Genomic DNA, 24,933 nt, shown 5'->3' on the forward strand with positions numbered 1-24,933 from the left:
ACGACCCTTAAAATGACTCCCATCCCAGCCACCTCAGGCACCTCTGGCTCTCTCTATCTCCCTTCTGTTGGCCCAGCAGGACACCTGGAGCCCACAACCATTGCTGGTCCACAGCTCAGCAGTGTTGTCTTGCCCCTAGAATGCCTTTGCTTGAACTCCTCCTTGGGAAATCCCTGACCACTTTGCCTTTCTCATTCTGACTACTCAACTGCACAATTCTGTCTTTCTCTCTCACTCGATTGTTGTCCTCCAGTTTTCTTGTTTTTCATTTCATTCCCCTGTTTTCATTCTACTCAGATCTTTTTATAGCCATGTGAGTGTAGTTGTTTCCTTAAAGAACAGTGGAACACTAATGAGGGATGGTTGGTGCCAATGTGGTAGAAATTTAACATCTTATTAAAGAAAGAAATATCCTCTAACAGGACAAATCAGTAATCAGGCAGGAGAAAAGCTGTTCATTGTATCATTTAAGTACTCCTCAGCAAAATGCCTTAGAGGGGGCATTCTTCAAAAGCAGTATGTTACAGTATGGTCAGAGAAAACAAAGAATAGAGGTTAATTTTATAAGCTATTGAATTTACATACAGTGTCAATCAATGCAAAAATTTACTCTGGTTGGTTCGTTGGTTTACATCCAAATCTATACTAATAAAACGCAAAGCTCTCCCTCACTCACTCACTGACTCAATCACTCACTCATCACTAATTCTCCAACTTCCCTTGTAGGTAGAAGGCTGAAATTTGGCAGGCTTATTCCTTAAGGCTTACTTACAAAAGTTAAGCAGGTTTCATTTCGAAATTCTACACATAACGGTCATAACAGTCGATAACGGTCGACAACGTCCTCCATGTTGAACTTTCTTATTTATGGCCCCATCTTCCCGAAATTTGGTAGGCGACTTCCCTGAGCTAACCAAAACCGATGTACATACTTATTTTGAAGGTATGACGCCACTGTCGGCCGCCATATTGAACTTTCCAACGTCATTAATTCTCCAACTTCCCGTGTAGGTAGAAGGCTGACCCTATCTTCACGAAATTTGGTAGGTGGCTTCCCTGCGCTAACCAAAACCAATGTATGTACTTATTTTAGTGGTATGACGCCACTGTCGGCCCCTATATTGAACTTTCCAACGTCACTAATTCTCCAACTTCTCATGTAGGTAGAAGGCTGAAATTTGGCAGGCTCATTCCTTACAGCTTACTTACAAAAGTTAAGCAGGTTTCATTTCGAAATTCTACGCGTAACACTCATAACGGTGAACCACGTCCACCATGTTGAACTTTCTTATTTATGGCCCCATCTTCATGAAATTTGGTAGGCGGCTTCCCTGCGCTAACCGAAACTAATGTACGTACTTATTTCGGTGGTATGACGCCACTGTCAGCCGCCATATTGAACTTTCCAATGTCACTAATTCTCCAACTTCCCGTGTAGGTAGAAGGCTGAAATTTGGCCGACTCATTCCTTACAGCTTACTTACAAAAGATAAGCAGGTTTCATTTCGAAATTCTACACATAACGGTCATAACGGTTGACAACGTTCGCCATGTTGAACTTTCTTATTTATGGCCCCATCTTCATGAAATTTGGTAGGTGGCTTCCCTGCGCTAACTAAAACCAATGTATGTACTTATTTCGGTGGTATGATGCCACTGTCGGCCGCCATATTGAACTTTACAACGGCCTTTGTTACTTATGGGCCCATCGAGAAATTTGGTACACGGGTTCCCAACGCTAACTGAATCCTACTTACATACATATATACGTCCATAGCGTGCAGCTCAGTCACCTTGTGAGGCGGCGTTGGGTCCCCCATCCCAACACCTCCCACGTTGTTGGCTGCCTGCCTATATAAGGCCATCCGTCGCTCCAGTCTCTACATTCCCTTCATTGCTACGCCATGGGATTCACGTCTCCTTGCTGATAACTACAGCCTTTTAATTTAATCCACGGCTTCTCCGCTGTTTTATTGTTCATTTATTACGATTATAGTTATTGTGTAGGTATTTTAGACTTACTTTAAATTGTTCAGGTACCCATTTCCTTTATCATTCCAACCGTACCCCCATTAACATGTCTATCGAGGTGATCACCATCGATCAAAGAACTGTCACTTACCGAGTTGTATCCATGCCCGGAGATGGCACCTACCTTTTCCATTCTCTTTGTTACATATTGCACGGCCGTATCAGGCTCACTCTTGATATTCGGAGGAACATTGTGTCTTATGTATTGAATGACTGGGACAGGTTCAAGGTGTGGACTGATGACGGTACAGGAGATAATTATACTACACAGGAGCACTAGAAGAGTAAAATGCTTAAGCCCTTCACCTATGGATCTGCATGTGAGTTGATGGCTGTCGCTGAATTGTTCGGTTGTCGATTTCAAGTGTACCGAAATGGCCAAATATTTTACACCTTTCGACAACCGCCAATGCCTCTTAAACATCTTAGATTGACAGATGACGAAAATCAGTAGTGGACACTTTGATGTTTATGAATGTTTAAACTCTCAAAAGTTGGATGTGAAGTCATCGATGAAACCGGTTGTATACTTACAATGCTTGACAGATGCCGAATGTCTCTTCAACACAAGTCCTACAAATACTGACGTAATTGAAACAAACCATGAAACTCAAACCGATTATGACAGCAGCAATTCAAGCTGTGAGATTTGAAACAAGATTACTTTTCACATGGCCAACTGTACGTTGCATGCTCAAGAGTAAGCTCAGCGCACAGCTTGGTCATATTACAATCGGTGGGCCGAACTCACAATGTGGTCTACAAAGAGATCCTTAACAAATAATTATTGGTATATTTTCCCTCAGTTTAAAAAGGTTTAATTTTCTTCTTAATAAAAATTTTGGTTGATGTCTCCTCAGAACTATTTGTTGTACCAGCAATCAAAGATACAATGTCCCATGACCGCTATCAGACTACCATGCGGCATTTGAGCTTTGACAACGAAGACACCTGTGCAGAACAAGTGAAAAACAACAGATTTTCTGTGATTTCGGACATCTGGCAACCTTTTATTGAGAAGTGTGTTTTCAGTTACAACCCAGGGCATAGATACTCTGAGACTGTCGTCATGAGGCTTATTGAGCTGTTTCTGGACAAAAGCAGAACTGTAACACTATTCTGCACTGCAACACAACTCTGCTTGGCACCATAAGTAAAATGGGACTTCCACCTGCAGCTAAAGTCACTTTAGTATGGAGCAATTCGCCATGCTAGTGTTTAGATCAGGCAGTGCCATGCTGATGGTGTATGTGCCCAAACAGAAGAAGTCTTTGATTTGGGTCTGTAACACCCGGTGCAAATTTTTGCTACCTGTAAAAGATATCGCTATTTGCTATCTTCTATATTACTTAGGCGCAAGAAGCCATAATATGAATTATTTGTCCTTTACTGCCACCAACTATTTCTGTCTATATGGCCCTAATTAACCCAGCTCCTAAAATCACTGTTATCACTATCACACAAACTACATTTCCCTTATACCATGTTCTACAAGCTTGGTGTGTACTATATCCTGTATCTAATTTGTCATGTTTAATTCTAACACCCAATATCATACAATATGTGTCCTAATGTTGTATCTAATCCTAATGCAAAATTCCTAATACATTGATGTTCACATTTGTTCCATCCTTCTGTATCATTTACTATTACTGTACACAATAAAATTGACATTCTTCATGAAAAACAATAGTTAAACAAATGGTACATTTTGCTTTATTCAAGTCTTCTAGTTTAAACTATATCTTTACTTGTCCCTTTATGTTAACTATACTTTATCCATTCTGTTATTAAAATCAATAACCAAGAAAGCTTAAAATTGGACTGACTTTTAACTAGTAATGCTGCAAGTTATAATAATCATGTGTTAAATCCTGACTAACAGTCCAAATTACATACAAACATTAAAAGTGTTTTTTTTCCACCAAGCATCAACAGACTTATTAAAAACAGTTCTCTGAAAATATTTAGTCTTACACATTGCCTTTACTCTAAGTGCAGACCAAGTTATGCTAGTCACATTTTTTAAACTTGTTCAAATACTGTATATTATCCCAATTGCTATCAGCCTTAGAGGGAATGTGGAGTAGGAAAGTTTTTGTCAGTAAGAACCCCACTGCTGTAACTGTCTTACAAATAACACATACGTCCAGGAGTGGCAAACAAAACAAAGGAAATTAGAAAGTAGAGTGGTGTGGAGGTTATTAGTTAAAAAACATGTTCTGTGGTGGTTCCTTTAGAAATTAGGAAACTTTGGAAATGACTTCAACCCTTACCCTTGAGCTAGAATCTGGGTTGGTGCTTTTTGTTCCCCCTTTTCATAGAATAATGGATGGTAGCATAACTCCCAATTGCTCTAATTACAGAATATTGTTCAAATATGTGCAGTCTTGGGATTTAAATTATTAAGAAAAAAAATTCATATTTCACTTCATCTAAGGCTAACAGGTTATTTTCAAAAGTTACCATTACGTCTTCCAAAAATACATCTATTATTACCTCAACATATAAAATCTTAAAGCTTATCAGTTTCTATATTCATATCAAATCTATTTTTCTTTAATGTAATATTTTACTAATTATAAAATTTCTTCCTATGACTTCAGAATTTAACAAGTGTCTGGAATGTTTCATTAGAGCATCAGATTTCATTTCATTAAAGAAAATAAAGCTAAATCCTATTATCAGCTATATGTACAGTGTGGTGTATGGCCGGCCGTTTATCCCGGCCAATACCCCCAAGCCGCCAGGTGGAGCCCTCCCTGCAGTATGGAGGTTCCCCGAAGACTAGCAGGGTATCATGGACATTGCAGTTTTTATATGCAGCCCTGCTGGATGCCGTGGGGGCCACTAGGAGACGCTGCAGGGGGGAACAACGGGTATTTACCCTACACCCCGGAAGTACATCCAAGTCACATGGACAAGGGGAATGATGTGCTTCTGGGGTGAAGAAAAGGACTTTTACCTGACCCGGAAGTGATACAAGATCACATGGACTGGGGATTGGGAACACTTCCGGGTCAGGGAATATAAAAGGATTGTGGGGACTCCCAGACAACAAGCTGAGCTGGGTGGAAGGGTGGCAATGCGTCTGGGAGTTGGAGGATTGGATTATTGTGTAATTGTGATTGTTTATGAATATAGTGGAGGAGAGGGTGCTTTGTGCACTGTGGCAATTTAATAAAGTAAATTATTGGACTTTTACCTGGTGTCTGGAGTCGTGGACAGGGATTCAAGGGAGCGATAGCGCCCCCATCTGTCACAACAGTTAGGTCCATAAATATTTGGACAGAGACAACGTTTTCTAATTTTGATTCTCTACATTACCACAATGAATTTTAAATGAAACAACTCAGATGCAGTTGAAGTGCAGACTTTCAGCTTTAATTCAGTGGGTTGAACAAAAAGATTGCATAAAATGTGAGGCAACTAAAGCATTTTTTCAACACAATGCCTTCATTTCAGGGGCTCAAAAGTAATTAGACAACTGACTCAAAGGCTATTTCGTGGGCAGATGTTTGCAAGTCCATCATTATGTCATTATCAGTTAAGCAGATAAAAGGTCTGGAGTTGATTTGAGGTGTGGTGCTTGCATGTGGAAGATTTTGCTGTGAACAGACAACATGCAGTCAAAGGAGCTCTCCATGCAGGTGAAAACAGAACAGAAAAAAACCCATCCGAGAAATTGCTACAATATTACGAGTGGCAAAATCTACAGTTTGGTACATCCTGAGAAAGAAAGTAAGCCCTGGTGAACTCAGCAACGCAAAAAGACCTGGACGTCCACGGAAGACAACAGTGGTGGATGATCGCAGAATCATTTCCATGGTGAAGAGAAACCCCTTCACAACAGCCAACCAAGTGAACAACACTCTCCAGGGGGTAGGCATATCGATATCCAAGTGTACCATAAGGAGAAGACTGCATGAAAGTAAATACAGAGGGTGCACTGCAAGGTGCAAGCCACTCATAAGCCTCAAGAATAGAAAGGCTAGATTGGACTTTGCTAAAGAACATCTAAAAAAGCCAGCACAGTTCTGGAAAAACATTCTTTGGACAGATGAAACCAAGATCAACCTCTACCAGAATGATGGCAAGAAAAAAGTATGGAGAAGGCGTGGAACAGCTCATTATCCAAAGCATACCACATCATCTGTAAAACACGGTGGAGGCAGTGTGATGGCTTGGGCGTGCATGGCTGCCAGTGGCACTGGGACACTAGTGTTTATTGATGATGTGACACAGGACAGAAGCAGCCGAATGAATTCTGAGGTGTTCAGAGACATACTGTCTGCTCAAATCCAGCTAAATGCAGTCAAATTGATTGGGCGTTTCATGATACAGATGGACAATGACCCAAAACATATAGCCAAAGCAACCCAGGAGTTTATTAAAGAAAAGAAGTGAAAAATTCTGGAATGGCCAAGTCAGTCACCTGATCTTAACCCAACTGAGCTGAGCATGCATTTCACTTGTTGAAGACTAAACTTCGGACAGAAAGGCCCACAAAAAACAGCAACTGAAATCCGCTGCAGTAAAGGCCTGGCAGAGCATTAAAAAGGAGGAAACCCAGCATCTGGTGATGTCCATGAGTTCAAGACTTCAGGCTGTCATTGCCAGCAAAGGGTTTTCAACCAAGTATTAGAAATGAACATTTTATTTCCAGTTATTTCATTTGTCCAATTACTTTTGAGCCCCTGAAATGAAGGGATTGTGTTAAAAAATGCTTTAGTTGCCCCACATTTTTATGCAATCTTTTTGTTCAACCCACTGAATTAAAGCTGAAAGTCTGCACTTCAAATGCATCTGAGTTGTTTCATTTAAAAGTCATTGTGGTAATGTACAGAACCAAAATTAGAAAAAAAGTTGTCTCTGTCCAAATATTTATGGACCTAACTGTATATTAATTTTCATTTCATTATAGAAAATAAAGCTAAACCCTATTATCAGCTATATGTAGTCATTCAAATATCAACATTCTACTTTGTATTTAAGATATTCAAATTACTTGTGAACAAGGAGTAATGGGAAAAGAAATCAACATCTCTCACTGCATCAAATGCCTTATATTTTAAAATTTCTTTTTTGTTTAAAAATGCTCTCATGGTAGTTTGTGCATCATACCATTGTATACAGTGTTTTAAAGAAAATACTTTGATATATTTATAAAATTTTGTTATGTTTAATAATACTAATTTCTTTTACCATAACCTCCTGTTAAGGCTAGTTGTTTTTGGACACTTTTTCATTGATATCATCCTGAAATGCTTCAGGCAGCTTCTTCAGAGTTCTGATTCTGCAGTAAAAGCACAGTCTACCCTTTTTGTTAGTTAACCCCCCTTTTGTACAGCATATCGTAATATAGAAAAATACCTAGACTGGAAGCCAGTGTTCATCACCAGCTTTCCTGCTATCCCATAGAATGTCTTTTTTTTACTTTAATTTAATTTTAAATTACTAAAGGAATTTTCTTCCATTTGAGTATGGCCAGTATTCAAACTCAGTTAAATTCCCTCACCTGCACTTCAATCACAGAGATATTTCACATACTGTAAAACATATTCAAAAGACACTTACACTGCCTTTAACACATTTAAACTTACTCAAGTTTTATTATTATTATTATTATTATTATTATTAATAGCGTCTGCTATTTATAAAGCCTTTACACACTCTTTTCCTGTCATTGCTTAAATTTATTTTACTCTGTGCAGAGAATATGCAAGCTTGAACCTTCATTTCCTGTTGCTGGGCAATAGTGCCAACGACTGCACCACCATATCAACCTTACTTCAATAACCTACTTAGTAAGTCAGCTGAGACACACACACACACACACATACCAGCAACATTTTATTCTTGAAAGAAATAGTCTCCTTTGTATTTTATAATTATCAAAGAACATTTATCCCTAAGACTTGATCAGGGTCTGAAGGAAAGATATTTTATACATATAAACATTTTTATAAACAAAGTGGGGATGTTTTCATTTTATCAAATATTACACATTTTTAAAACTCACATTTTAACCCAAATTTACACAGAGCTCTGGAAATTGATATTTGTTTCTAAATTTGTGTGCACAATATATTTTTAACAGATACTTTGAACACTCAATTTAATACTAATACATTTCAGCCAAAGAAGTCCCATTCACATGCCACTTTTTAGAGCAGCATTTTCAAACACACAGAGCATTCCCTAAAGACGTTCTAAACACTTGCAACATTTTTATCTCCAACATGTCATAACTAAAGTCTCATTTTTCACCTTTTAAACATCCTCTCGATCTCTCTTATTGACAACCTTCAGTCTCTTGCTTGCACTCTTTCATCACTTGTGCAACTTCACTGTGCATTAAATAAAGTTTTTATTTTAACCAGTCCTTCTGTATGTACCAATTTCGCAAGCTCTGCTACTGTTTAACTTCTCTTCATTTTTCTGATCTATGTAAACTGTTAGAAAACCTTTACCTTCCGCTCTCACTCACTTAGTTGATTAGAATAAACAAAGAAACACCTGACAGCCTCTGATGACGTAATCTCCGATTCCTGCTGCGACTTCTAATAAAAAGCACACACAGCAGTGTCTACTCACCAACACAGAAAACAGAAACCTGACAATCTATACCAATGACAAAAAAATATAACCTTTTAGTCTTAGCCCTATTCTTTTTCTTACTGGTTCTATTATACAATTGTCTTATTCTACTTTTAACCTTATTCCTTTACCTCAAATATTCTCATATATTCATAACTCAATACAAGGCCTTTTTGGTCTCAAGACATTATATATATGTGCATGACACATCCTCCAAATAAACTGCTTGAACCAACTCCAAGAGTCACTTGAATCAAAGTTTAGAAATCTCCAACAGTTAGTCCTAACCCTATTTTAATGATATTAAACCCTATTTTAGTGCTGGGAGTTCTCTCTTAAGTACGAAACACCTTAATGTTGGCCGCCAAAAGCGGTGGTAGAAATGTAACATCTTTTTCAAAGTGTGATGCACGAGTCCTTGTCTTGCACCACAAAACACGAGGCTGAGTCTCAGTACTTTAGCAAAACCAGCTTTATTCCACTTAAAACAGAATCAGCAGGGTTATTTACTGCAGCGAGAGTTACCACTTTCCTATACACAGACACAGCAAAGTGGCAGGGTCGGGGCCAGGTCAGTGGTCAAGGTATACTGTTCCCTGAATTTATAATGCTCCTTGCATCACCCATTGGTGACAGGCACTTATAGCGCAATCTCTATCAGCTCGTAGTAGTTTCTGTGGTGCTATGATGCTGCACTGCAAACCTGTGGATGTCTCGGCAACAGACAAGCAGCCGTCCACAGATGAGGCAGACATGCGTTGGCGTATCATCCCATTGGCAGGGTCCTAAAAGAGTTCAGAAACCTCACAATATTTATTATACTAGCTGTGTCTAAGGAGAGTTGAAATCTAAGTAATCACTGTAGAATTCAATATTAACATTTGCAGTGCACACACAATGCATATATGTCTCTATCATACAGAATTCATAAAAAGCAGTGTTAATGTTTGTGATGCACCATCTGTTGGAATGACAATTGCAATACATTTTATTCCTAAAATGTCTGTGATGCACCATCTATTGGAATGACAGAGACATATCAACCAGATGGACAAACAAACAGACACTTATCCTTTAATTAAGGTGGATAGAGATACTCTGACTGATGTTCATGAAGAACCAGAACAGGGGCAGTCTGGCTTGATCTACTCTGACCGGGTCTTTGGATGCCAGTGTGAAAGTGCCCAGTAATGCACTGGTCTCTCATCCAAGCTTGTGCTAAAGGCTGACAGGGTGAGGCCTGGCATCTGCAGATCCACAATGGGAAAACTGACTTGACTCTTATTTCTAGAACAGTCTAATTTCTTTTGGGTCTGGTGACTTTCCATACAACTGCTTTTTCTAATTCATGGTCACGGGGAGCTAAAGCTTATCCTGGCAGCATTGGAAGCAAAGCAGGAATCACCCCTGAACAGGAAGCCAGCCTTTTACACAATGCACTCATGTACACCTCACACAGGCCCTGACTCTGACATCTTCAGGATATGAAAGAAAAACAGAAGTTTCTGGGAGGAAAGAACATGCAGACCACTACATGGTGTATGATTTCAAACTCGATATTAATAAACAAACTGTGAGGTAGAAGTTCCAACTGCTATGCCACTGTGCCACCCTGTGCCACTTGTAACATACTGCATACTATTAAGATGTCCATGTCTTAAATGTTACTAAAACAGGGAATGTAATCATTCTGAAGTTAATTAAGTCAGCTTGCTAGACAAAATGAGAATCCTGGCAATATGAAGCACTTCAAAGCAGCTTCCAAAGACAGTCAAGTCTGCTTTTAATTTGTATTTTACTTTTTAACTGAGAGGGAGACTAGACAGCATGTTGCCCATATCAGTAGCTCAAAAATGCTAAGCTGTGAACAGCTGTTAGGAACTTGTGAAGAAGTGCCTCAGTTATTAAGAGATGTCTCTGAGCTCCACTGATGGACCACCCTTAACTAAAAAGTAGCTGAATACTGGAATAGAAGAACCCACTACCTGCCTGTGTGGAGCATTCTTAAGGACATCCATAGAAACAACGCCTCACCGCCACATAACTCCTGTCACCATAGTTAATATTTCACTAGTTCCTGATGTCATAATTATTCTCCAAAATAGGATTTCACTTCTGAAAGATGGATGATTACGTATTTGTCAGAAATACACATATTAGAACATTTGAACAGCTACACCAAGATCAGGCCATTCGGCTCAACATAGACTGTCAATCTCTAATTATTGAACTCTTCCAAAAAAAAAAAATAAAATCCAGCCAAGTTCTGGAGGTCTCTAAAGTTCTGCTGTCTACCAGACAACTTGGCCACTTACTCTACATGTCTGTCCTTTTCAGTGTGATGAAAACCTTTCTAAAGTTTGTGAGGAGTGCAGTCCCCTTTGTGCCCCTATGTTCTTATTGAAGAACTTGTCTACACTCATAGCTGGGATCCACCATCATACACCTAATGTAGTGCAGTGTTCTTTAGCTTAACTGAATAAAATGATTTGTGTTTGGTCTGCAGCATGCAAGCTAAGTATTTATACTGCATGCAGCTGTGTAGGAAAATAACATTCATTAGTAGTTTCTTCAAATTGGCAAAATTGTATCAATTTAATGTAGATTAAAACATGGGTGTCCTACACTTATATAATAATAATAAACAAAAAGATATGTACACTGCACTGAATTTGCAACAAAACTTAAGTTTCACCTCACAAAAATATTATGAAATAAGTGGTGTTTCACAACTAGCAAAATTTGTGTCTTTGACCCAAAAATGTGGCGTCTAGTTCCTGTGTGCTTCTGCGTGTCACTTAGTGTGTAAGTAAAGTTCTTTAGTGATAAGCAATGTCACAGGTGGATATTTTGTTGCACCATGAGACATATGTTGTGGTTGGTCTGGTAGTATGGTGCCATTTATAAGCTCATTGATTCAATATTGTTAAAGAAAATCGTATTTGCATGTGCCAATCCACATTATGATGACAATGTGGTGGTCTCAATCCTAAGACGTGTAGGAGATATAAATCAAACTCAATATATACTTACACAGCGTGTGGAGCCCTGTGTACAAGGGCGCGTTTAGGTGAAGAACATGCAGCAGGTCACATTTTGAAAAAAAAAATGCACTGCACTCCTCTGAGGTGACGTGAACGTGAGACATCATGTAGAACTGATTTTACTGGCATGACGTGGATTACCTGTATATGCAAAACTAAATGTACTTGCTTGAACAAGACATATAGGAAGCAATACTCCTTGTTTTTTACCTTAAAAAAAATAAAAAACAACTTTTAGCACCAGTTTCATGAAAAATGTATATAGAATGAAACTTGACTGTTTTGCATGTCACTATTGTTTAACTATTTATTTAACTATTGCTGAAGATGATATGTCAACAGTAAATGAAAATTAGGTTGTTGGGACTCCAATCTTTTTCTCCTTTGCGCCTTGTATAGGAACAGTGGCGTCAACGATGTGGGCATTGAGAGGCTGGGGATATGTATAGGTATTTTAAGATCAAAATCTCCCCCTGGGGAAAAATAAAGTTCTCTCTATCTGTCTGTCTAATATAGTGCCTTTCATATCTGTCTGTTTATCTAATATTGCTATCTATCTGTCTCTCTGTATGTCTGTTTAATATAGTCCTTTATCTGTCTATCTATGCATTATATAGTACCTTCCACATATATCTATCTATTTATTCATCTATCTATATGTATCAAGATTAAATTAATATATTCAAAATTTGACTACATACTCATAATTCATTCTAAATATTTCAGATTTCACTTTATACATTACATATAGAAAGTGAATCAATATATATCTAATTTGCCTGTTTGGAATGCCATCATATATACTTGTTCATGTTAAAGATAGTTGAAGTAGTATTTCCCATAAATCTACACGTACAGACTGCATATTGCCATTTTCTGCCATTTTTCTAGCTCTCTAATTTTCTAGTACTCTGCAGCGACTTTCTCCCATTTTGGCGGATTTCACTAGGCCACATTTTTGCTGTTTCTAATCCTGGTTTGCAGAAGTGAAAACACCAAACAAAAATCCACATCTACCAGCTTTCTAAACTCATTTATTTTTTACATGCTTATAAAGATCTAAAATCTTATCTGGTAGCATTGGCATCAGTGCCCAGTCCATCAAAGGGCACACTCACACATACTTCTGTACTCAGTCTACTAGTCCAGTGCAGTTGGCTTAACCTGCACTTTAGAACAATCTAGACAAGAACAGGCCATTCAGCCCAACAGAGCTCACCAAGCCAATCCACTTAATTGTTCCAAAATAACATCAAGTTGAGTTATAAAGATCCCTAGAGTCCTACTCTCTACCACACTACCTGGTAGCTTATTCCATGTGTGGGGGGTTCTCAGTGTGAGCAAAAAATCCCTAATGGATGTTCATTGGGATGTATAAGATGCCAAGAAGACCCACTCACTTTCCATAGTGGCCACATCAGAAGTCTAACCCAGATCTGTGAAGCAGAATCATAATTGCCTGTGCTGGTATGCCACCCAGCTCACAGAATCATGGACTGTCAATAACGCCTAGTGCTGTTCTGACATTTAACATGGCACTGCTTCACTGTAATTTAAAAAAAAAAATCATAATATTTACAGTGAGGTTTGTGATTCACTGTATCAGAAGACCAGGCATTTGCAAATGTCTTTTTTTCCCCACAGATACTCTGATTTTATTCGCACAGCTAACAGGCAGACATGTTAAGTTATTTGGTGACTCTAAATTGGAGACTGTTTAATTTTAACCATTTCAAGGAAAATGCATTAAATGTCCAAAGAAAAACAAAATGCACAAGGTGTTCAAGATTCAAGCCATTTACAAAACAGTGACCACACAGTGCCCTCAGATTACAACAGTGGTAGCCACCCTGACGAAGATGTTCCGAATTTAGCCAGTTAGATTTCCAAATGTCTGCTTCACAATATTTCCAGTTACGGTAAGTGCTGGCTTTCAATACCACAGGGGGGAAAAACTAAAATAGTTTGTAAGAACAAATCAGATCTAAATCAGAATGGTGTCAGAAGTGGGATGCTCTGGCAGAGGATATTAAATTCCCAAAATTGTGGTGATTGTACCACTTCCACAGATTAACAGAAATGGTAGCCTCATAAGTGTTTTTTGGTCTTTTTTATTATTTTTCAATTGTATACATTTTTCCATTGTTGGTACTCTTTCCCTAATCCTTTTCCTCAGAATAATTCATTTAGAGACCTGTTGCCACAAACTATGTGCCGTGGCATTTGTACCCTTTTTATTGTAAATTTATTAGTCTTTAATTGGATTGCTCTTTTTTCATTTTTGTCATTTTTTGAAAAGGATTTTTATTATACTCACTTTAGATATTAATAGTTTTTGAGTGGATCAGGTGTTTTCACTTTTGAAATTCCAAGTTTGATAAATCATGTAAGAATGAGGGCTGAAATCAATGTTTAGCTCAGTAGTTAGATCCCTTTTATGAGGTACTGGCAGGGGATCAGTGCCAGGTAGAGGACAAGCCCCCTCATATGCTGTGATATCTATTGTTATTGTGTCAGCAGGGGGATTGCCTCCATAGAGAATGCAGGTTCAGTGTGCCAGCCTGGCTTGAGTGCTGCTCCTGTAGACAGTAATGATAGTAGCTGTCCAGAACGCCATCTAGAGAGTTAGGGTTAGACTTAGGGTTAGTTCACAGCAGTTAATTGTGTATAGTCCACAGCAAGGCTGTAAGTGTTACAGTTCAATGTCCGCTGTGGAGATGAACTGTGGTAGATGCCAATGTTGTTTAAGGTACATAAGTCAGCAAGCCAATCCAAGCTGTGTCACATAATCAGGAAAAACAAACTAACGTCACAGTCAAGTCAGGAATGCCACAAGTGCAGATCGAGTATACCGTTTCTTTAATTTACATTCCTTCTTCTCCTTCTGAACGTGTTTTAATAATAGACACAAAGCCAAATACATAGATTGTTTGCTCGTATATAGTTATTATGGCACTCAGTGCTATTTTGTTTAGAAACTCTACCCCACACTTTGTGCTTACTACTAGATGCCGGGGCTTTGTAGCTTGAGCCAGTAACAGGCACTGACTTCACCAGGCCACTGTTCACTTGGATAGAAACTGCAATTAGGCTGCTTGCTGTCTCAGTGGAAACATGCTAATTTGGAGAGTGCCATGAAGCGGGGACGGCTCTCTCAGCTCAGCAGTCTGCAGGGAGAGTTAGGAATGGAGGCCACTAGTTTCCAAACAAGCAACTTTCTTGTGGTCAGATGAAACCAATAAAAAATGAGGACCACAATGGTGCACATTATTGGGAATTACAAGGAAGGAAATGACTGTAAACATCTGGTATTGAGAATTATTGTTAAAAGTGAACTGCTCAAGTGCTGCATATACTGACTACATTAAGAACATTAACTGTTTATTCTGATCTGCCTTGGTACAAATTTGAGATGTGGTAGGGCAGTATTTACCAACTTAAGGCTACCTCTTACTGGTTTGTCCTCACTGTTATATCAAGATATTCCTAAGTGGCAAACCTGGAGCCTTACCCTGTGCAAAGCATGGTAAGCAACCTTCTCAACCTGTCAACAAAAAGAAGAACTCCATCAGCTCAAAGGACTAATGGAGTTTCAAACTTGGATGGTGTGTTTTGTCTGCAGCAAGTTGGCTCCATCAGAGTTCTCCAACAAACTATCAAACAGAACTATGGGGCTTCACCAAACCAATCAAAATAAACTTCACTATGATGGTAAGATTTAAGTGCATTGGAACAATGGGGTTCTATTGGTTCAACCTTCACTTTCTTCACTTGTCCATTTCAATGCATGCTAAACAACAAAAAAATGTAGACTTACCATACTAAATGAAAACAATAATGAGGAAGAGGTCAGTATAACTTTGTAAAACGAACCATGACATTTATAAATGGCACCATTCTTTGGTTGGTCCCATGAAAGATAGGATAGAACCCTGGTGAAGCTCTCTGAGGGACAATGGGTCTACTATATCTTCAGTAGCACAAGGAAGCCTTCAGGTAAGCTTTGTAAAATAGAAGACACACATCACAGTTTTGAAAATGAGTTGTGCAAGTCCGCCTAATACAGGATCATAAAGATTGAAGCCTGTACTGGAAACATCACTTGCTGGGTAACAATGAATCTTGGATGAGGCTTAAGTCAATCACAGGGCACATATCTGTACATGTCCACAACATTAAATCTAAACACACCTATTGCTGTGATACAGGAGGACACCAGAGTGCAGAAAATCCCAGACATAGATTCAGAGAGAACATAGAAATTCCACATCGGCAGCAACTTAATGGAGATTACCCAGTCTGGTGTAGAACCAACCATTGTGTTAATTAAAGCATAACATGACATAACATTCTTGAACCTGTGTAATCCAGTTCAGGGTGGGTGGTGACAAAGCCTATTCCTATAGCTATGGATGCAAGAGAAGAGCCAACCCTGGTGCCAGTCCTTCACTAGGTCCAACACCAACACTCACACAGGACCAGTTTATGGCCAGCAAATACCCTGAGCTAAGTCCTTCATAGGGAGAACATGCAAACTCCACAGGAACATTCAACAAGCCCAGGAGTCTAACTCAGTGTGCTGGAGATGTATGGCAGCACTGCTAACTACTGCACCAATCAGAACTTATTAACCAGATCAAGTGAATAGACCTTCAAACATGGGAGAATCAGAAGTAAGGGTGCTTGGAGAGAAGAGTTGGGTGTGACACATGGACTTGCTTGCTGTGAGGATACTTCTTGGCAGCAGGCCCTGGAGGGCTTGTGACAGTAAAATACATGCTATAAAATACAAGGAAATCCTGGAGGAAAACTTTATGCAGTCTGCAAGAAACCTGCATCTTAGGAGATGATTTGTTTTCCAGCAAGACAACAAACCCAAGCATAAAGCCAAAGCTAACAGGAATAGTTTAGAAACAACAATGTACAGTAAATGTCCTGGAGTGGCCATGCCAGGGTCCACATCTCAATGAATTTTGAGAATGTGAGGCTAAACTTGAAAGTGGCTGATCACTCCCAATCCTCATACAACCTGACAGAGATTCATTAGTTCTGCAAAGAAGATTGGGGTGAAAATGGCAGTGTCCAGATGTGCAAAGCTGATAGAGACCTGTAAGCACAGACTCCAGGCTGGAATGTCTGACAATGGTGCATTTGCCTAATACTGACTTGAAATGGGTAAGTACTTATGTGATCCGATATTTTGCATTTTACATTTGTAATTAATTTAGCCCACTTTGCAGAGATCTGTTTTCACTTTGACATTAAAGACTCTTTTGATGATGATTAGTGTCAATATAAACCAAATTAAATCCACTGCCATTTAATGTTGCATAAAAATAAAATGTCAAAATCCTTGAGTGAGTCAATACTTTTCATATGCAGAAAAATAAATGTACACATTGCACGTTTCATTTTTACAGATCTTGTGTTTAAATTACAGGGTTTGTCCCCCAACAGTTTATATAGTGCCTACATGGGAAGCACCATCACATGGCCCTGTACCAGAAACGTCAAGATTAAAACATAACTCAAATAATTTAAAACCCAAACCCCATCAATACTCCTTTTATATCGGGTGAGTGGTACTGCCAAAAGTCTATAGCACAATATAACTGAAGATTCTGATGCTTAGTGGTAGATATTGGTACTGTATAATGTACCCACTTCAGATGGAAATGTGTTTTTTTACAAATAACAAACATATTCCTGCTCAGCTGTGCACACAGGTGCCACTCTTACTTCTTGAAAAGCTTGTCAGTGCTCTGCTGCTCCAGAACATTTGAGAGCGCCTCTCTGGATGAATTGCTAAACGTGCAGCTTCTTTCTTGCTCAGTCACTTGGTCGGTCACTTTCCTCAGCACCACATTTGTTTTTTTTTTATCTATCCTCTCGATTTGAAACTGCCAGCTTTAAACACACACTGTCAACCCCACTGAATGCAATGCAGAATATTGTAGGGGGCCTTAGCCAGCAGCATCCCACCAATCAGGCTGAAGCCCACAGCACTCTGGGTAACATTCTTATAATGTAAGCTCACTTATTACACACATACAGACATTACCTTTAAAACACCAATACAGCAATATAAAATCAAGTTTCCCATTTTATAGATTTGCTCATTTTGGGAAAGGATTGTGTTTTATGCTTAAATGTGTTTGCAAATTTTCCCAAAAAAAGTTTGCTTTTTTTGCATACTGCAAAAAATTATACACTGGATCAACTGATTTTATGGCTACTCCCACTTTGATGCTTGCCATTACACAACTTTCATGAAACTTAAAACATCCTTTCATTTTCAACAATGATTAACTGATGTCATCCTGGCTTTATTTCTTTCCCAGGGTCCAATGCTCAATGTAATGTCTTGCCAGGTGTTAAGCTAGTAACACTAACAAAAAAGTTTTAAGACATGATTGGAGGAAGAGACATAGTCAGGAAGCCAAAAAAGGTACTGGAAAGACAGCCACAGAGTAGCAAACCCAAAACTGCACTTCACAATGTATTGGGCTAAAAGAGATGATAAAATGTCAGCCAAATAACGGGATACAAAATATGATGCAAAAAGAAGATTTATCAACATTTCATTTTGTCATACAGCCCAACCACCAAAGTACAGTACAAAAGATTTCAACATCATTATCAAAAACTCAAATGCAAATTAAATTTTTCATAAATGTCCCATTTTTATCTTATCTTCAAAGTGCAACATCAACGTGATTCATGTCAATGATGACGACTACAATAAAAAAAAATGAGATGTACAAATTCACACATCCTTTAAACTGAATCACAAAAAGCTGAGGATTGGCTCCAGCAGACCCCTGTGACCCTGTAGTTAGGATATAGTGGGTTGGATAATGGATGGATGGACAAAAAGCTGACCAGGAGGCTCAATTAAAATGGCTCCAGCCTTCAAGGCACCCAAGGTGAAACTGAAGGTATAAGGCTACACATAGGCACACAAAGCAAAGATATGATGAGAACATGGCAGAGTCAAAGGGCCTGCGAGAGGCCCAAAGAAAACTTCACATACAATGCTTCAAAAATAAATATTTTTATAGGTACGAAATTACATTGCACATGTCAACATGTTATGATTTGCTTTGGTTTTAAATTTGTTTCTATTATTCTGAACTCTGTTTTTAGAGCTGTAGAATGTCATTTTGATTTTTTGATTCAAAAACATTTTTATATAGTTATTAAGTAAATAATGTCTTACCGTGACACCATATTTATTTTCATTGTACTTGTATGCAGCCATTTTGAGAGTCTTTTGTTTATCGTTTTCAGAGCAGTTGCATAAAGAACAAAACAACATAAAAATCGACAGGCAACCATTCAGTCCATCAGGCTCATTTGTTTTACAAATGGCTACACTCTCCCAAAATATAATCCAGATCCTTCTCAAAGGTTGTGAAGGCTTCTGCTTCAACTACATGTCTCGGCAGTTTGTCAAGGTCAGTTCCATGCACTAAATGGTCATCTAAGATTGCGAAGTTAGCTTCAGAAAACAAATTTAGTGTGTGTTTCTGGTAAAAGACTCTAGTCTACAATTTCTGGTTTCTGACTCTGATCAAGACCCTAACCATAACCCTTTTCTTAAATATTTTTTCATTTTTAAATGTAAACTCTAATGTTAAATATTTGTACCCCCAGGAGTAAATAAGACCCCTCGGGGACATACTAATATTCTTGTTTTTAGTATTTTAAATGCTCCTTTTAATAAAGCCCTGGTTATTTTAACTGAAATTAATTTTTATTTAAAGTAATTTTATTATTAACATATGAGGTTCTGTTTCAAAATTGTAATCTCGAATTTTAACTATAAATTATTTTTTACAGACTTTTTGAATTTATTTTAATAATCTCTTATAAAAAATAATTCATCAGTTTTATCTATGGGCATCATTTTAAGAAGAGTTTTTAAAAATTAATTTTGAATGGTAATAGAAGTATGGGTGTTAGCAATTTAAATAAAAATTACTTACAGGATGAGTGTGCCAGTGCCACTGTCCCGGTATGGACCATTCTCCTCTACTCTAACCTAACCCTAAAGTAGGATTGATTCTTGGTACCAACATTGGTTTGTTTTTTAGCATATACTTCTTCTCCCTGTCCTGAATAACAAATAAATCTGTCTCATTCTTCGGTAGAACACATGGGAAACTGAAAACATTTGATGGCAACAGAAGCTGAGTTTGTTATGATCATTTTAACAATATGTTCAATCAATGGGGCAAGCTTATGGCTTATTTCATTTTTACACAACAGTGCCATCTGCTGGAAGATGGGGTTAAGGGCCCTATTTGAGTTATTTACATTACATTTACCTACAGTATTTGGCTGACAACTTTATCAAGGTGGTTTACATTTATGATAAAATTGCTTAGATCTCTGTTGGTTGTCTAGTTGGAGCACAGGCAGGTAAACTGACTTGCTCAGGGTCACACAGTGTCAGTAGTGGGATATTAACTCACAACCTCGGGGTTTGAGGTCCAAAGCCTTAACTACTAGACCATAACAACAGAGACACCACAGCCTTGGACTATATTTAAAAAAGCTAGGCCCCATATATAATGCTCCTTGGTCCAGCATGAGACTAAACAGCCAAATCCAAGTTATGGTCATTCTGCTGCCATCTTAAAACTGCCATGTTTTAAGTTAAAATATAAACGAATTATACACATAACCTTTACAACCATGACAGATACTGTACTGTATAGCCTAAAAAATAAGAACAACAGCGTTCAAATTCCATTTTGATCCACATCTAATGCCTACTCTCAATCCAGTCCAAAAGCAACTACCACATCTGCACAGGTCAGCTCCTCTTTCCAGATATGTAAAATGTCTTCTCGCTTGACATAATGTCACTTATTTTCCTGTCTCATCCAATTTTTTCACTTCTTCTCCTGTATTTAATGTTCTGGTAGTTCAGTTTTATGATGCTCCTCTAACCTCTAGGGATTAATATGTGAATCTAATGGAGATGTTTAGTCAGAGTCTTTAGCTCAGGTCCACCATCACATCACTTCTTGCGCTCTGCTTGCCATTTAGCACCTCAGTTGACTGCACATGTATGAGCTCTATACTTGGTCCTTGTAAGATTTAATAGAAATGGTGACTCTGGTTTGGTTGACTGATATTGCTAGGTTTCTGTTATTCTTGGAATAATATTGAAGTCCAAGGATAAGCAAACCATCAGTGAAGGAATGAAGGCGCTGCATAATAGTTGGCCATGTGAGTAAGAACTTCACTGCATTGTATTCTGTACATATATTACAATAAACTTAAATCTGAAGGAGGCTTCACTACTTACTATGGTGTAACAGTAACTTAGTGTTGTTAAGATCTTGTTACTCCTTAGTGATGGACTACTTGGTGCAATGTCCATATTGGAAGGGGTCATTGAAAATACTTGTGGTCTGGTAATAAAAAGAAAGCCATCTGTATGCCACATCTCAGGGAGTCCCACACAGATCTATTGGATTTATGAGAGTGCCACAACAAGTGCATTATAATCACAAGTGGTCCCTCTTTACTCTGATAAATCATTTTGGCTCTTTCTGCCTTTAATAAGATTATTAGCCTGCGTTACTAAGAACATGCTGCAAATTTTATTTGAAAAGGACTGATGATTGCTGAAGTTTGTATTATGAACAGCGAGCATAAAGGAAGAGATGACGCGCTGCTGAACTGAATCTGTGCAGATATTAGCAGTCCAAGGGGCAGCGATTTACTAAATGGCCAGTTAGTCCTTCATAAGGTACACTCTCGGTGTTCCTTATAATTCTAGTAATTTAAAAGATCATTTATGCATTTAATTAATACTCATTTGCTTTAAGAATATTTATTGATTAATTTACTGATTTTTTAAATATATCCTTTTCAAACATTATTTATTATTGATTTATGCACTGATTAACTTGTTTTTTGTTCTTGCTCTTCTTTTTAATTAAATACTGTTCAAACATTGATTTATTTATTTGTGCTGTCTGAATGCTCAATGAGCTACGAGATGTAGTCCTGTTCAGGTCCACTCTACAGTCCTGTCCTGCTCTCCGTACATAAATCACCGTAAGCACATTTTACTTCTAGGACGTCCACCACAGGTCACGCTGCATCCTGGGGGTTTGAGGTTGCTCCAGATTAGCCCTGTCTGGCGTCTGAGGGTTGGTGCACTTGTGCCCTACCACAGACTGGCAATTTTAAGGGGGTTCTCCTGCCTTGTATCCAGCACTGCTGAAATAGGCTCAAACAACCAGCAACCTTCAACAACCTTGAACAAGTGACCACCCAGTATGAGCACAATGTCCACACTTAACCTCACTTAAAACAGTTGCCTGTTCATACATCATAAAAATAGTCCAGAAAACTAGCATACTGCATCAAAAATGTACAAAAAAAAAATAATATGTATTCTTGAAATAATCAGATACACATTATTGCACATTTTCAGTTTAGGTTTTAAACTAGACATTCCAAAGTCAAACCAGAAATCAGCAACCTTGACTCATCATACACAGAAATAGAATAATTCACAGACAAAATGACAGAATTAATCCCTTACCTGGCATAAGTTCTTGCCTTGTTGGGAGTCTAAATTTTTTATCAGTTTATCGGGGGAAAATTCAGAGGCTCCCATTCCTTTAACCATCTCTCTTACACCGTCGGCAGCCACTACAGTAGTTTATACTGCTGGCAGGCAGAGGCTTCTGATTCTGTTTTGACCGTCTGCCAGAAAGGGAGGAGGATGAAAAGCCATACATGTGCCTCTCATCAAATCACCAGTCAGCCTGAAGACTGAGTGACAAACTTCTAGATAGATAGATAGATAGATAGATAGATAGATAGATAGATAGATAGATAGATAGATATGGAAGGCACTGTATAATACATAGATGGACAGATAGATGGATTGATATGTAAGTTGTTATATTACATAGACAGACAGACAGACATGTAAGGCACTATATCAGATATAAAAACATACAGACAGATTGAGGACTATTTAGACAGACATACAGACAGGCATTAAGAGAGGCAATCTGTCTATATTAGACTGATCGATACAGTAGATATGGCATGTAAGGTACTATATTAGAAAACTAAATGATAGATAGATAGATAGATAGATAGATAGATAGATAGATAGATAGATAGATAGATAGATAGATAGATAGATAGATCGTGTAAGGCACTACATTAGACAGGCAGATAAATATATATGACAATATATTGGACAGGCACACAGACAGATATTTAAGGCAATATATTACATATATAGACAGAAAGACAAACAGAAGATGATGACATACAGTGAGGCACAGATAACAATATTAGACAAAGTGACAAAAATCAAAGACACTATGCTAGACAAACAGAGAACTATATTAGACAGATAGATAGAAATTTAAGGCACCATATTAGACAGACAGACAGACAGACAGATAAATACATAAATATGTAACTCTATTAAACAGAGAGATATTTACTGCATTATATTAAACAGACAGAGAGAGAGATATAAGGCTGTATTAGACATAAGACTAAATTAAGTAGATAGATAGATAGATAGATAGATAGATAGATAGATAGATAGATAGATAGATAGATAGATAGATAGATAGATAGATAGATAGATAGATAGATAGATAGATAGCAATGACTTTTCCAGAGAAAGTTTTCTTTTTCATCAACAACAATCCTTTTTGTTCTCCTGTTGACAGCATTTGAAATTTCTAGGACTGTCAGGAGTCGCTCTGCTTTGTTTCAGGGCTCTGCCTCCACTCTGATTTCTAGCTCATGAATTTTAAAAACATCCTTTTCACTCAAGTGTCCAATAAGCATTTTGCTTTTGACCTTTTTATTCAAAAAGACAACCACACTCAAATGTTGAGCTAGCCTAACTGTACAGCATTGCCTAGTACAAATAAACATCTACAGCCCTCTCAAACCTGCTTAACGCAATTTAGGGCTGCAGGGCAGGAACCAACCCTGGGTGTGACGCCAGTCCACTGCCAGAAACACATACTTGGGATTTGCTCAGAATCACTTTGGGGTTGGGGGGCAGCGTTGGGTTTGGAGTACCAAGAAAGAAAAAGTGCACACTCAGAACAAGCAAAGCCCACACACAAATAACAATCAGGTGTAGACTTGTATGCTGGATCAATGTGGCTACAGCCCTAACCACTGTTGCACCGTATCACCCCACATATATAAACACAGAAAAGAGTGCTGGTGAATAGCAGGCCAGAAAGCTGGATAGTCACTTTGTTTAAATCAGATTTACCAGTTTGTCTTGGGTCATTTTTATTGACACACCACTCTTAGTACTTCTGAAAAAGGAGGAGGGCCAAAGTAATGCAGAGACAGAAGAAGCAGGGAAGCAGCCTCTGGACAGCGTGAATCTCTCCTGTTTGCACATTATTCACGTTACCGTCTAAAATGTGAAAAGTGGACTGTCCAGCAGACAGCAGTCTCTCGACTTGCATGGTTGTATTGAAGCAGTGTGTTAAAAACTGCAATCGAGAGCACCAACATTTTGAAAATGCCTTTTAACTGTAAAATAGAATGTTTCAAAAGTACCGGTAAATGGAACATTTAATTATACCATGTTTAATAGTATTCATTCTTTAAGCTTGTCTAGCTCTAAACCTAACCCATAAGCTTAATTATAGCCCTATAAAAATAAAATGCAATAAAATAGATTTGTATATACTGTACAAAAAATAAAAACACTTGATGCTGTAAAAATTCCTTTAGGGTCTCCATGTACAACACCCAAACAGAGTGATGCACTGTCACCAGCAGGGGCATCATAAGAAGAACAGGCAATTCAGGCCATTCTCTATTCTCGAGATTTGAAGTCCCCATAATCCTCCTGTCCACCACACTGTTTGGTCCCTTATTCAATTTTATCTATTTTTCTGTATGTGGTGAAAAACTGCTTTGGAAAACTTGGTTTTTCAGATATGTAAACACTTTGTGTTGGATGGGAGTCTCTTTTCCCTTTTCATAACTTCACTTTAACTTAATCCTGATACTCTGTATGTTCAATTCATCATAATAACTATTCATGGTGGCTCTAAAATCCGTACTGACCCCTAACCTCTTTTTTGTTTCTTTTTCCGGTTTCTTTGTGGTGGTGGCACCACCACCTACTCAAAGCATCATGATGCTCCAACAATGATGCGATGGATTAAAAACCAGAAGTCTACGTGACCATCATCGTCAAGTCCTTCCATGAGAACCCTAA

At 38.2% G+C, this 24,933-nt stretch overlaps 1 protein-coding gene across 1 annotated transcript in view; it reads right to left on the reverse strand.

The window, feature by feature from the left end:
- Positions 1-22,375, reverse strand: part of mfsd2b (major facilitator superfamily domain containing 2B) — a 105,355-nt gene extending 82,980 nt beyond the window's left edge. The window contains exon 1 of the mRNA XM_039748367.1: positions 22,246-22,375. Coding sequence (XP_039604301.1) covers positions 22,246-22,332 — 87 coding nt within the window. The 5' untranslated portion in view covers positions 22,333-22,375. The remainder of the gene's footprint in view (positions 1-22,245) is intronic.
- Positions 22,376-24,933: the final 2,558 nt, after the last annotated feature.

The sequence above is a fragment of the Polypterus senegalus genome, chromosome 3 (assembly GCF_016835505.1).
Source record: "Polypterus senegalus isolate Bchr_013 chromosome 3, ASM1683550v1, whole genome shotgun sequence".
Taxonomy (NCBI): Eukaryota; Metazoa; Chordata; class Cladistia; order Polypteriformes; family Polypteridae; genus Polypterus; species Polypterus senegalus.